The sequence below is a fragment of the Mesocricetus auratus genome, unplaced genomic scaffold (genome assembly GCF_017639785.1).
Source record: "Mesocricetus auratus isolate SY011 unplaced genomic scaffold, BCM_Maur_2.0 Super-Scaffold_100008, whole genome shotgun sequence".
Classification (NCBI taxonomy): Eukaryota; Metazoa; Chordata; class Mammalia; order Rodentia; family Cricetidae; genus Mesocricetus; species Mesocricetus auratus.
In genome coordinates, this window is record NW_024429192.1 from 53,916,602 (window position 1) to 53,930,418 (window position 13,817).

The window sequence follows — 13,817 nt, forward strand, 5'->3', positions numbered from 1 at the left end:
TACATGCCTGGTACCCAGAGGTGAGAAAAGGGCATCAGAGCCCCTGGAATTACATTCTCTTTAGAACTCCTTTTTATATGGCCTTTATATGATCTCTTTATTACACTGTTTCTGATCAAGATTATCAATTATCAGCAGGGCCGTGGTGGTGGATGCCTTTAATCCCAACACTTGGGAGGCAGAGGCCGGTGGATCTCTGTGAGTTCGAGGCCAGCCTGGTCTACAAATCTATACAAGAGAAACTCTGTCTCGAAAATAAAAATCACCAATTATCTCCACAATTGCTAAGGTCAATGGTCTAGTGAGTTTCCATCTTATTCCACCATTTAGTCACCCCCTGTGCTTTGCAATTTTTCTTTATTTGGTGTCTATGGCATCACACTCTTGGATTTCTCCCATCCCACTGACTGCTCTTTTTCAGTGTCACTTAGGATCTCCTTACTTCTCTCACTTCTGTTGCTGTAGTGTCCTATTCTATTTCTTCTCTGCCAATTCCTGCTCTTGGGCAATTCCATCTACCCTTATGATTTTATGTATGTGGATAAATCAAAAATTTATATAAATCCTGGGAATTTTAGACTACCACATTAACCAGGCTACCACTAGGAATGTCTAATAGGTACTTCAGAGTAATCTATAAAAAAAATGATATCCTTGTCTTCTTCTCAAACCTATTCCTCCACCAATTTTTACAGTCTTAAGAAAAGGTAATCTTTTTGTTGAGATATCTTTGATGTCTTTCTAATAAATTGAGTCAAAATCTTAGGAGTAAACTTGGACTCCTTCCCCACTACATAACTGCTCTGTCAGCAAATTCTGTTCCTTTGATCATCACCTTAACTATCACCGTCTAGGGAGATGTCTCTGTCTACTTCTTTGCCTGAATTCATTAACTAACATGGTCTCTTACCAGTTTCCCTACTAGAAGCATTCTTCCACCAATTTGTTTTTCACAAAGTAGTTAGAAGGAACGATTTTAAAATCCAAGTGAGATCATCTCAACCCTACACTTTCTCAGTCACAATAAATTTCAAGGTCTCCTTTGATTCCTCATGATCTAGACTCTTATTGTCTATTTAACTATATAGGAACAAATTCTGATATACAATAATCAGATGTATGATGATTCAAGGGTAGTAGACAACAGACTTCTTGAAATTAAGATATAATATATAGAGCCAGGTGGGTTGTGTATCTGTAATCTCAGCACTTGAGGTGTTGAAGCTGGAGGATTATGCAGCTGAAGTTGCTCTTGGCTATACTGTGGGACTTTGACTCCCCATGTCTAAGTATGCCTTCCTTCCCTTCCAAAAACAGAAAAATATACATGCCAAGAAAGCAGAATCAGGTTCTTTTGGGAGTGAGACCCAGGCATATAAGTCTCCAAATGATTCTGCTGTCACTCTCTATTGGAGAACTGCTGATTTTACAGACTGAAACTATTATGCTATTAGGCTTACACTTCTGCCGTCAATCAGCCCTGGTATCACCTAGCCTCTGATTAAAGAGATGCATCTGTAAAGCACCTACTGGCTTTAAAATAGTAGTGACAAGCCGGGCGGTGGTGGCGCACGCCTTTAACCCCAGCACTTGGGAGGCAGAGGCAGGCGGATCTCTGAGTTCGAGGCCGGGCTGGACCGACAGCCTCCAAAACAATACAGAGAAACCCTGTCTCATAAACCTCCCCCAAAAAAATAGTAGTGACAAAAACGACAACTTAATTGTTTAAAAGATGTCATAAAATCCACTAAACTTCACATGTTATACTCAACAGGATGCTTTGCATTTTGCTGTATTCATTTGTTTAGTTCTAAGTCCTTTGGGCAGGAAAGTATTTGAGAACATGAGATATTGTACAGATAGTCACAGTGGCATTAAGAAGATAAGGAACAGACAAAGACAACAAGATAGGAAATGATGACAGCAAAGTCACAGACATTGGACACTGTTTCAGAGAATGGAAATTAATGTTATATATTGCAACAATAAGCACTGCTATTTTGCTATATGGCATAAATAACTGATAACACACAACTACGCCAAATCATCAAAACAAAAAAGGTTAAGAAAGTGTGGAAATAGATGACATATTTTACAAAGATTCTAAGCAAAACCATTTAAATAGGGAGCATGTGATCTGGTATGAAAAAGCTTAGCTACTTCCACAAGCCCCTCCTGAACTTGCCTTCCCACATACTCCAAGCCAGGGCATGTTAGGTTCTCTTCTGTGTTTTTATAACTCTCTCTGCATGCTGTCATCTCACTGTCTGCACTGTCTCACTCAACACCCACTATCTCTTCCCTCACACTGGGAGTTTGAGAGAGCAGGGGTCATGTCCTATTCATCTTTGAATTTCTAGAAAATAGTGCTATGCCTAGAACATGTTTGTTAAATTAATATATTTATGGCATGTTATCCTTCAAGGTTTTATCATGTTTAGTTTGCTTACTAAATATCTGTTTTTTCTTAGGTATAGTTATCTGATGAAATAAATTGGAATAAGAACTATAGATTCTCGGAGTGTCCCTGAAGCTTCTGAGACAGGATAAAAACCTGTGTTTTTGTAATACAACTCCTACAGATCATGACTTCTTAGCCTTGTAATGTACTAGCCTGTTAGCCAGACCACTTTGTATATACATACTCCTAAGCCACTCTCATGACTCATCTATACTCTCCTCTACCACAAAATACCTTCTCAAGCCAGTTTTTCAAATACCCTTCTAAAATTAGAAGAAATGTCTTTCTTCCTTCCCAATTTGTTTACTCAATACTCAAGTAAATGAATCCATATGCAATGAGTCTTAAGAATTTAAAACTATAGGTTACAAGGAAGTTAACACTGTACTAGAGCATGGCTCTTGACAATTAAGTGGGAGCTGCTGTTATAATAAGAGTCTAACATGACAGGTAGAGTAATGCCTAACTGTAAGAAGCTTTTTTAAAAATATATTTAAATCAAGTCACCAAGGATCTGATACTTAGAGACATTCAAGGGTTTATGGTAATCAGCTGGGCTTTCTCAACAGCAAGCAGGACTGAATGGGAAACATCAACAATGAGCAACACGCCTCACTACCATGGCCCTCTCATATCTACTGAACAACAAATCACATTACACGTGGCTTCATTTCATTTGAGTGCTTCAGTGTAACTTTTGAAGTGAAATACATTTAATAAAGGAAATGATACACATCAAGAAAGAACAGATGCTAACAAGTTCAATTTAGTAACTGTGCCTATAGAATTACCTCTAGAAAGAAAGGAACAGTAGGGATTCTTAAGGTAGTGTTGGGAGAAAAAGAGAAGTGGGACAAGCAGAGCAACCAAAAGATGCAATGGGTGTCCTGGACATTTGAATTAAAGGGACAGAGGCTCTGCCTTCAGTCAAGCTCATTGCCTTTATTTATAAAAGACCCCCCCATCCTCTACCCATTCTTTCCTTCCTTTCACAACTAACCTTCATAAAAGACTGGCTGCCCAGCCACTCCATTTGGTTTTGCCACTAATATGTAATCACACGTCCAAAGGTTAGTGCTAACTTCCCAATGTTTGTTTTGTCTTTCCACCTTGTATCACAGGCATTTTATAGTAAAGTCCAATGCCGCTCCCTGCAGGACTGCCCGTGTTTGCTCATGTAGTAGTCCATCTTTTTAGCCATATTCTACTCCCATTAATTTTTCAGTGGCCTCCTCTCTTAGGCACTCTTCAAATGCACCCCAAGGTTTTCCTTTATTTCTTCTTTGAATTCATTGGTTGTCATGATTTAGGATGATTTCTATATACACGATTGCAATTTGGAATTATCTTGATCTTTAGCATCTCATTATCAAATGCTTTCTGGTCAACTTCAGTTAGATAGTTTATAGATGCACCCTTTACCAAGTATACAACTGAATTTCTTATAATTTCCTTCTCTCTTCTATGATACAAGCCTTTGGGAGAAGGGTCTGTCTACCCAGTGACTTGGACCACCCAATCATCAGCATCTTCTACACAATGCTCACTTTCTCTCAGACTGCTATCGCCCTTTTCATTAGTGCTGCCCTGTGTCACTGTCTTCAGTGATGGGCATGTCCAGGACCAATGGCCAGCAGCACGTAACTTACCAAACCATCCAGATATGGCTCATTCAACTGCTAAACTAATTTTTTAATTTTAGTAAATTCAAATTTATTGCCACAGGAAGTTAGTTGTTGCCACATTGAGCTTCATTGGAGTACTTATTTCCCTACATTGTTCTGGAATAAGAGGCAGTAAAGTTGTGATTAAGAACCACAGGCTTCTGGAGCAGGCTGTCTAGACTTGAATTCCAATTCTGTCACTTGCTAGCAATACGGCCTTGACAAATCCCACAATGCCTCTGTGCCTCAATTGCTTCCTGTGCTGAACATGGGTCCAACAATAGCCACCTCACAGAGTTGTTGTGGGAAATCAATGAGCTACTATGTGCATGGGTTCCTAACCAAAGCAAGCACTAAAGAAATGTTAGCTATTGTTATTATTGTCACTTTAAAGACTACTCTATAGAAACATTATCCCTCCAAGTAGATCCACTCCATACCCTGTGAGGATAAAAACTACGCCTTTTTATTTTTCCCCAGTGTCTGCACATTGTTTTGTTACCCAAAGAGAAATTCAATAAATATTGATTGCATTCAATGTACAAGTTAGAGAGTTAAAATCCCATTAAAGGAAACTAGAAATGACAAATCAATTTCCTTATTTATAATCTGTGAAAAGATTAAGCTCTAAACATCTTGTTGTCATTACTAGGAGTAGCCATGCGCTTATCAGTTCATTAGATTTGAGATAACAAAGTCAGAACCAGGAGTGAATGAAGAATACCACAAAATAAAATTCCCTACTCAATTAATTCAGTTATGAGCTTCTGCACAGGAGAAATGGGTCCATGTAATAAGTTTAATTAAGGAGTAAATTCATTAACTTCATGGAACACTTGAAATGATCATATCACCTTCGTCATCTCTATTTTTAGTTGCCTCTTAACATATCCAAAATGAGCTAAATGAAGCAACTGTGTCCAAGAATTTTGAAGAGGGGTATTCCGGAATCTACTTTAGTCCTAGAGAGTCCCTTCCTGCAGGCTGGGTAACACAGACACTGTGACTGTACTATAAAAGCTGCTTCAGGAATCACTGTTCTAAGACATTTATAAGGCCTTTTTACACTTTAATCATTTTTCTACAGGGAACAACTGCTCATTTTATTATAATAGTGATTTACATTTCTATGACAACTTTAGATTATACTTTCAAAATGTCTTTTACTTATGTCACCACTCAAGAAACACATGCCTCTTGGAGAAGGAAGGCAGAGATCAACAATGAGCAGTAATACAAGCTAGGCCCCTTTCAGTCACACACACCTTATTCTTCAACAACATAATTCAGGTCAGACTGGCTAAAGGGAATCATCTAGCACCACACTGGTTCCAGTAAGACCAGTCGCACCATTACGTGAGCTCTGTGTACTATAGCTCCCTCCCTTTTCTTTTTTTACTTATTCTTCTCTCATACAATACATCCCGACGGCTGCCTCCTCTCCCTCCATTCTTCCCAGCCACCTCTCATCTCTCCTTTTCCCCAGTCCACTGCTCCTCAGTTTCCCTTCAGAAAAGCGCAGGCCTCCCAGGGATAGGTCCTCTGCATATATGTTGTGGTTGTGTACCCTGCTCTTGAGACCCTTTTCCTCCCCCTCCAGCTTTAATTCCAGTTTCCTTTTGGGCAGTTTCATGCTATCTAGAGTTCTTAATATTAAGTGATGGATACAACAGCAAATCCTATGGTTCAGCAGGATTTCAAGGAAACTCTTAACTTGGTAACCCCCAAAGCAGAGATGTTCTCAGGGAATTGCTGTTACTACAGGAAGTCAGCTTGCTGAGAATTTGCTAGTTTGGCTGACATGTTCTCTAGAACTTACACAAGAGCATACACTGCAGAAATGATCAAGCCTCTTTTCACACAGAGGGCCCTGCAGAGACAACATCTGTTCTGGAACCTTTGCTGCCAGTTATACTCAGGACATTCATATACTTGTTTTCCTCATTGAACACACATGGGGGAGGGGCTTTGTTGGAACCCTTGCATTCTTGTTCCCAGACTACTTATCATTTGACCTCATTTCTTTCCTCCAAGAATTACTCTCCCTATGGAGTCTCACCCTATGATCACAAAATCCTGTTACATCTTAGCCTAATCCTTCTATATTAACAATAACAACCTCTATTTCGAAGATACAAGTTTCAGATGCTGTTTATCCTTCAACACCCTTGTTTTGGGGTTGAAAACTATGAAATGCCTTGCTTATCCTCCAAACTCCTTTCAATTACTTTACCATTACCTAAGAAACTAGTGTTGTTTGGAGTCTAGACCATCGTTTATACTCCCTTCTCTCTGTTCTTACTGCACATACCTAGCAGTTTTCTGTGAGCATCCAGACTAGACACTGACGACCTCTACATTCATCTGGAAAACAGATTCAGCATCCCATTTATCTCTACTTAATCACTTTAGATGTTTCTTAAAATGCAGATCCCTGGTGCCATGTATATCTCTAAATTAGAGTATCTGAAACAAGATCCATAAACCAAATTAAAGGAAAAAAATCTATCAGACTGACCATTAAATTAAGTTTTGTGTATATCCTACTAAACAGGAGACACAGCAGAAAGATATGGCATGTAAACAGTTAAGTGGAAGATGAAAATGAGATATACCATAGAAACACTAAAAATAATTAAGCTATTTCAGGATCAGAGAAGATAAACTTCAAGGCACAATACATTGGCAGATAGAAAAGGGACATATTACAGTGATAAAATGTTGAATCCAGGGGCCAGTAAAACTGCTCAGTGGGTAAAAGGGCTTGTTGCACAAGCCTGAAAACTTGAATTCAATCCCAGGAAATCCTTTAAGCAATTTATACAATCTCAAACCAGAATGTAACCTCAAAACAGGCAAATCCAACAAGAAGAAGATGATGACAAATTAAATATATAGTGAAAGTTTATAACATTTACTACCTATAAATGATCAAATAGATAAGAAAAAGCAATTCAGTAGAGTTAATTAAACAAAATACTTAACAAGCTTGACCTAATAGAACACTGTATACAACAATGACAGAATATGCATATATGTATTCTTTCTGACTCAGATATGAAATACTAAACAATTATTTAACAAAATTGACCATAAAACAAGACATGAAGCAAATCTCAGCCAACTTTAAAGAATGAAATTATATAGTATATATTCTCTGAGCACAGTGAAAATAAGCTAGAAACCAGTAATTATAAGATCATCAACACTGTCAAATGTTTGGAAATTAAGAAGCACATTTCAAATAACAAATGAGCCAGAGGAGAAATCACAATGGAAATTAGACAGTGTTTTGAACTGAATGATAAAGAGGCAGCTAAAGCTGTGTTTAGACAGAGATTTCCGTGCCTCAGAGCTCTGTGAGAAGCCTGAAAGAAATCAATGAAGCAACTACTCATTTCAAGGAGCTTAAAAAAAGAGCAAATTAAATCCAGAAGTATGGACACTACAGTGAAATTCAAAACAAACAGGGATGGGGAGAGTGCTCAGCTGGTGAAGTCCTTGATGGGCAAGTATGAGGGCCTGAGTCCCACCGCCCAGCACCCGTGTCTTAAAAAAATTGGGTGTGGTAGCATGCACTTATAATTCCAAAGTTGGGAAGGCAGACATTGGTGGATTCCTGAGATTTTCTGTCCATACAACCTGGCCCCCTTGGTGAACTCCAGTCCAATGAGACCCTGTCTCAAAAGACAAGATGGGTGTTTCCTGAGGAACACACTAAGGTAAACGTCTGGCTTCCACAGGTGCCCACAATGGGCTGCACATATGTGCACATATATCCCCTGCCCCCACCCCCAAAACCCAAAACATACAAAAGTAACAAAACAGAAACGTCTTTGCTAGACTGCTGACAAAACTGATCAAGAAAAGAGCATCCCAGCTGGCAACATCATTCACTGAGTAGGGGCTTGCATCTAACCCTAACAGTCTGACTTCTACTTTTGACCTCATAGGGTAGAAGTAGAAAACACTCCTTCCTGCAAGTGTTCCTCTGATCACCGAATGTGTGCCATGCTACATATGCCTCCCATAAATAAATATACATTTAAAAAATAAAAGCTATAAATTACTCATACCAGAATTTTAAAAAATAGAAAATACAGGATTTTCAGTAATGATTATATTATTCAATTGTCTTATTGAAAGAAGCTAAGAAACAATGTTTACAATTTGCTTGATATGAACAAATTCTTTTTCAAACACAAAACTCCAAAAATTGATAAGGGAAGAAATACAATTGTTTTCTTGTTGTCTTTACTGAACTTAAAAACTTCCCACATAGAAATTCATAGTTTCACTTGTAAATTCAAAGTTCTTCAGAAGAACAGGTTAGCACAGTATCAAAACCCCACAATGAAATTGGAAAAAAAAAGAAATAGGCTAATATGTCTCATGAATTTAGGGCAAATATCTGAAAAACATACTAGATAACTGAGTCTAGATACCAGAACTAACATATCAGGATAAGCTTGGAGAGGGTAGGGCTGGAGAGATGGCTCAAGGGTGCTTTTCCAGCAGACCTGGGTTTGGTTCTCAGCACCCACCCAGCAGCTGACAGTAGTCTTTACTCTGGTTACAGAGGATCCTACACCCTCTTCTGGCCTCTGAGGGCACTACAAACATGTGATGCATAGCTATAATATATGGGTAAAACACCTATACAAATAAAAATAAAGGTAAAGGCTCTTGGGTGGTGGTGGTGGTTTGGATTTAGTTCAGGACGGCAAGGTGTGTTTAGTATTCAAAAATTAATAAATAGAATAAAGCAGAGAAATAATGATCGTTATGAAAACAGAATGAACAGAATTCAATAACCATTCAGGAGACAAATTCTCATCAATAAACTAATACAGGGAACTTTTAAAGTAACATCCATGTACAGAACATTCTGTATCTAAGCTGGGGACACAGCTCAGAGGTAAAGTGCTTGTTTGGTGTGCACAAAGCTCCTGGTCAAATCCCCAATACCATTCACAAATATAATTCCTATATAAACACTGCACTTAATATGGTGTACTTTCCCTGGGATTGGGAATGAAACAAAGATAATTATTACAGGTACGCGTATTCTAAAATGTACTGGATTTTAGCCACTTTACTAAGACAAAGGGAAAAATGCACAGGACAAATGGTGATACATGAGCCTACTTAGCCCTGAGTGGGGACAGAAATGAAGGGTGGGCCCAGGATAAAAGGAGACGCAGAAAACTGTGTGAAAGTCAGGAACCGTGTAATTTCCTTCTCTCTTATAAATGATATAACTAGGCCTCAGGAGGTACATTGATTAGTTTAAGGTAACTCTTTAAGTAGAAAAGGCAATTGATCCAGGGTCTAAGGTTTTTTTTTTTTTTTTTAATATGCTATGATTGTTCTTAGGAAGGATGTTAGAAAAGTCTAAAGGTAATTTTGTCCAGAATATGTTACTGGGCCTCCCAAACCTAGATAAAATTGCTATTGAATTCATTACTTAGACCCTGGTTTTCTTACATAACTAAGAATGTAAGGACATATTAGGCTAAAATGATTATAGTCCATTTCTACTCCAAACTCAAAGGAATGCTATCCAGCATTTTGAGGGGGAGAAAGGAGAGAGGAAAAGAGAGAGGACATAAATTAGTGACTGAGAAAAAGAAAGGAAGGAATATTTACAGTTGCTGGAAATGAAGGAAAACTTTAAAATTAAAGATGAGGGAGATGACACAGACTCAGACACAGCTTAAGGGCTGGTGCCCGGGGTACTAGTGGGAATCCAGGAATAGTGGACCTGTTTTCCAGCTTTTAAGGAAAAAGTATGTGTGAGTGAGTGATAAGGAATAGATTGCCATCACTGTCTTGAAATGTGAACCCTGGACAATTCCCTTAGTCAGCAGAGGAGGCAGCTAAAAGAACTAACTGGAAACCTCAGGTCTGTGGCACAATCAGGTGGTGGGGGAATCCATGATGTTTAGATGGCCCAGGAATTCTGAGCACCACTGAACTTGCTAGGTCCCTGGCAACCACAGAGCAAAGCAAAACTAGGATACTTGTACTTGTACAACATAGCACACAGGGCTTCTCTAACAAGGTGTGTGAGATTTTGTTTTGTTTTTTTTTTTAAGAAAAATATGAACATGGAGCTGTAAAAATGGCTCAGTGATTAAGAGCACTGGCTGCTCTTTGGGAGGATCTAGGTTTTAGTCCCAGCACTCATGGTAGCTCACAATTATTTGTAAACACAGTCCCAGGAGATGTAATGCCTTTTCTGGTCCCTGGAGGTACTGCACACATGCAGTACACAGATGTACATTTGGGAAGACACATAACAAGGAAAAGTCTCTAAAAGATAGAACATTTTTCAAGAATTACAAACCATACAAGTTATATTTCCGTAAAGTAGGATAACTTATATAGCAAGAAGGATGCTCACCTCACTCTAAAAGATACTATAATCCAAAAGAAAGTAAGTTAATTAAAAATAAAATCCACAATGAAAAATAAGATTTTGAAAAACTTGACACTTAAAAGTGAATAGACATTTCAAAAAGTTAAAAATTATACTACGTGAAAAACAGAATGTGCATATTAACATTTTAGATATAATTGAGAGGAGGTTAGTCAACTGGATGGCAGAGATGAATGCATCTTCCAGAGGGCAGTTAAGAAAAAATGAAAGAAAAAAGGATATATGTGAAGGAAGTTCAAAGATATAAACAGCAAAGCCATTGGAAATTCAAAATGAAGGAATAGAGGGACAAGGAGAGGAAGACAGAAGAGGGATGCCTTTAAGAAATGAAAATATGAGCAGTTCTACTTCTGAGTAGGATAATGAATGTGAAAGAAGTAGATGAAGATGTAGGTCAGGTTAGCATTACTGCAAAACACTTGACAAAGAGTCCTTAAAGAGTATCTGGATGCTGTGGAAATCAGTATGGCCACTTCTCAGAAAATTGGGAATCAGTCTACTCTGAGACCCAGCAATCTCACTGTTGGGCGTATACCCAAAGGTTGCACACTCACACTACAAGGACATTTGCTCAACTATGTTCATAGCAGCATTATTCATAATAGCCAGAACCTGGAATCAACCTAGATGCCCCTCAGCTGAAGAATGGATAAAGAAAATGTGGTACATTTTCACAATGAGTACTGTAAAAAAACAATGACATCCTGAAATTTGTAGGCAAATGGATGGAACTAGAAAAAGCCATCCTGAGTGAGGTAACTGAGATCCAGAAAAACAAATATCCCATGTACACCCTCATAAGTAGATATTAGACATAAAGCAAAGGATAACTAGCCTATAAACCACAACCCCAGAGAAGCTAGGTAACAAAGAGGACCCTACAAGAGACATGCATCTACCTAGGAAGGGGAAAAAGACAAGATCTCCTGAGTAAATTGGGGGGGGTGAGAGAGGGGAGGAGGCAAGGGGAGAGGGGAAGATGTATATCTCAATTAAAAAATGGCAAAAAATAAATAAAAATAAAAAGCAGCTGGAGAAAATAGATTACCTTAAGAGGGAATAATTAATTGGATAGATTTTTTTAAATCAACATATCAGAACCTATACCATAGCTCCAAAGAACAAAAAAAATGCTATTAATATAACCATTTCTCCCCTATTTGTACCCATTTTCTTTATTTATTTACTGTACGTATGTTTGTTGGTGTGTGCGTGACAGGGTGTACATGTGAAGATCAGAGAACAACTTGGGGGAGTTAGTCCTCCCTACAATGTGAGTTGGTGGGAAATGAATTCAGGTCCTTACTCTTGATGGCAAGGGCCTTTACCTGCTGAGCTATTCTAACCAGGCCCCATATTTGTTCTTGATTCAATGGTAAGAAGATGCACCAACAGATGATGGACTGGCCTGGAACTAGGCACTGACACTTAATTTAGGGTAAACCGCAATGAATATCTAAAGTAACAGAGAACAGACAATCTACACGACGTTCTGGAAGTTTTTGCTTTTACACTGTACTTCTGGGCAGGCTTAGGCAGAATTAGTCATGGAGGATATTAACTGAATTCTCAAAATATAGTGATTAAAACAAAAGCCTGTATAATCAGACAACTGGGTTCATGCGTTGATTTAGCTTTATAAGTTGAAGGAATTTGTTTTTTTTTTTTTTTTTACTTTCTCATGATTAAGATTAAATAAGGAGCTAGGTGGTGGTGGCGCACGCCTTTAATCCCAGCACTCGGGAGGCAGAGGCAGGCGGATCTCTGTGAGTTCGAGGCCAGGCTGGACCGACAGACTCCAAAACAATACAAAGAAACTCTGTCTCGTAAAACCAGAAAAAAAAAAAAGATTAAATAAGGAATGACAGCAAAGTCTTCACACAGTAGGAACTAAATCAATCACAGTTGTTATTATTACTTATTTTAATTAATTCTTGTAATTTAATCATGTGATCTGAAGGTCATGGTGGTGGTGTTTGTCTTTAATCCCAGCACTTAGGAGGCAGAGGCAGGTGGATCTCTGTGAGTTTGAGGCCAGCCTGATACACATAGTGAGTTCCAGGACAGACTCCTAAGCTACACAGAGAAACCCTGTCCTGAAAAATCAAAACAAACAAAAACAAAATAGATAATATAACTGATGAAAAACTAAAACAAAAACACATACTCTGATATCCACTGAGCAGCCCACAGTCCATGACGGATTTCCCAGCACTTGATTGTGGCATAGAAGATGGACGAGTGAAGATTTCCCAACACCTGTGGAAGATACAAGGTCTCCAGTCAGGGGAATATACAGCCCTAAAATGGGACTTCTATACCACTGCCTGTAATCCAGGAACATCTCACAGACTGGTTTGAATTTCATCAGTGACAGGCCTCATGATGTCATGATTCCATACTCAAAGGACTTTAGTTGTCACACACAGACAGGCTTTTAAAAAGCAGCTAGCCACTCTCTCTGTCCCAGACTTCTCTGGCCAACAGTAACAACCCTACTCTCCTTTCTTCATCATGGCCTTTTATTTGACAGCAGTATTTTATCTCTCTCTAGATCTCTTGCGCTCATTAAAGGGCACTTCTTGAAGACCTAAGTGGGGAGGAAAGGAATGAACCATCTATTCACATCCTGGTTTGGAGTCACTCATTTTTCTTTTATTTGTTTTTTCAAGACAGGGTCTGTCTGTGTAGCTTTGGAGCCTCTCCTGGCACTCACTCTGTACACCAGGCTGGCCTTAAACTCACAGAAATCCGCCTGTGTTGGGGATTAAAGGTGTGTGTCATCACTGCCCAGCTCACTCATTCATTTAACTGGCTATGAATTGTGAATTGTATCAAAAATGCAGGAAATCTCTCTGTGTGCAATATTACTTATGGGCCCACACCCCATCTTTACTTTTTATTATGAAAGCTGTATTTCCAACAACTGAGAAAGCATAAAAAGGAAAAATCACCTTAGACCACTATTGCCAACCATATGGGGGTTTCTATGAACATGTTGTTGTGTATTTACAAACAGTAAAAACTTGCCCTATGAGCATGAGAACCAAAGTGCATCCACAAAACACATAACACCAGGCACAGAGGTGCATGCTTGTAATGCTGGTGGTGCTGAGGAGGCAGGGACAGACAATCCCTTATGTTGGCTAGCCTGACAGTCTTAGCTTAGGAGTCCAGGCCGAGGGGAGATTTCACCTTAAAAAGAAGGTTGGGGACAGACATAGGTGAACCTCTGAGTTCCAGGCCAGCT

General features: G+C 38.8%; 1 protein-coding gene across 1 annotated transcript in view; it reads right to left on the reverse strand.

The window, feature by feature from the left end:
* Rabl3 (RAB, member of RAS oncogene family like 3) overlaps window positions 1-13,817 on the reverse strand; it is a 32,821-nt gene that overhangs the window by 16,099 nt on the left and 2,905 nt on the right. Inside the window, exon 2 of the mRNA XM_005071506.4 lies at window positions 12,735-12,826. Coding sequence (XP_005071563.1) covers window positions 12,735-12,826 — 92 coding nt within the window. The remainder of the gene's footprint in view (window positions 1-12,734; window positions 12,827-13,817) is intronic.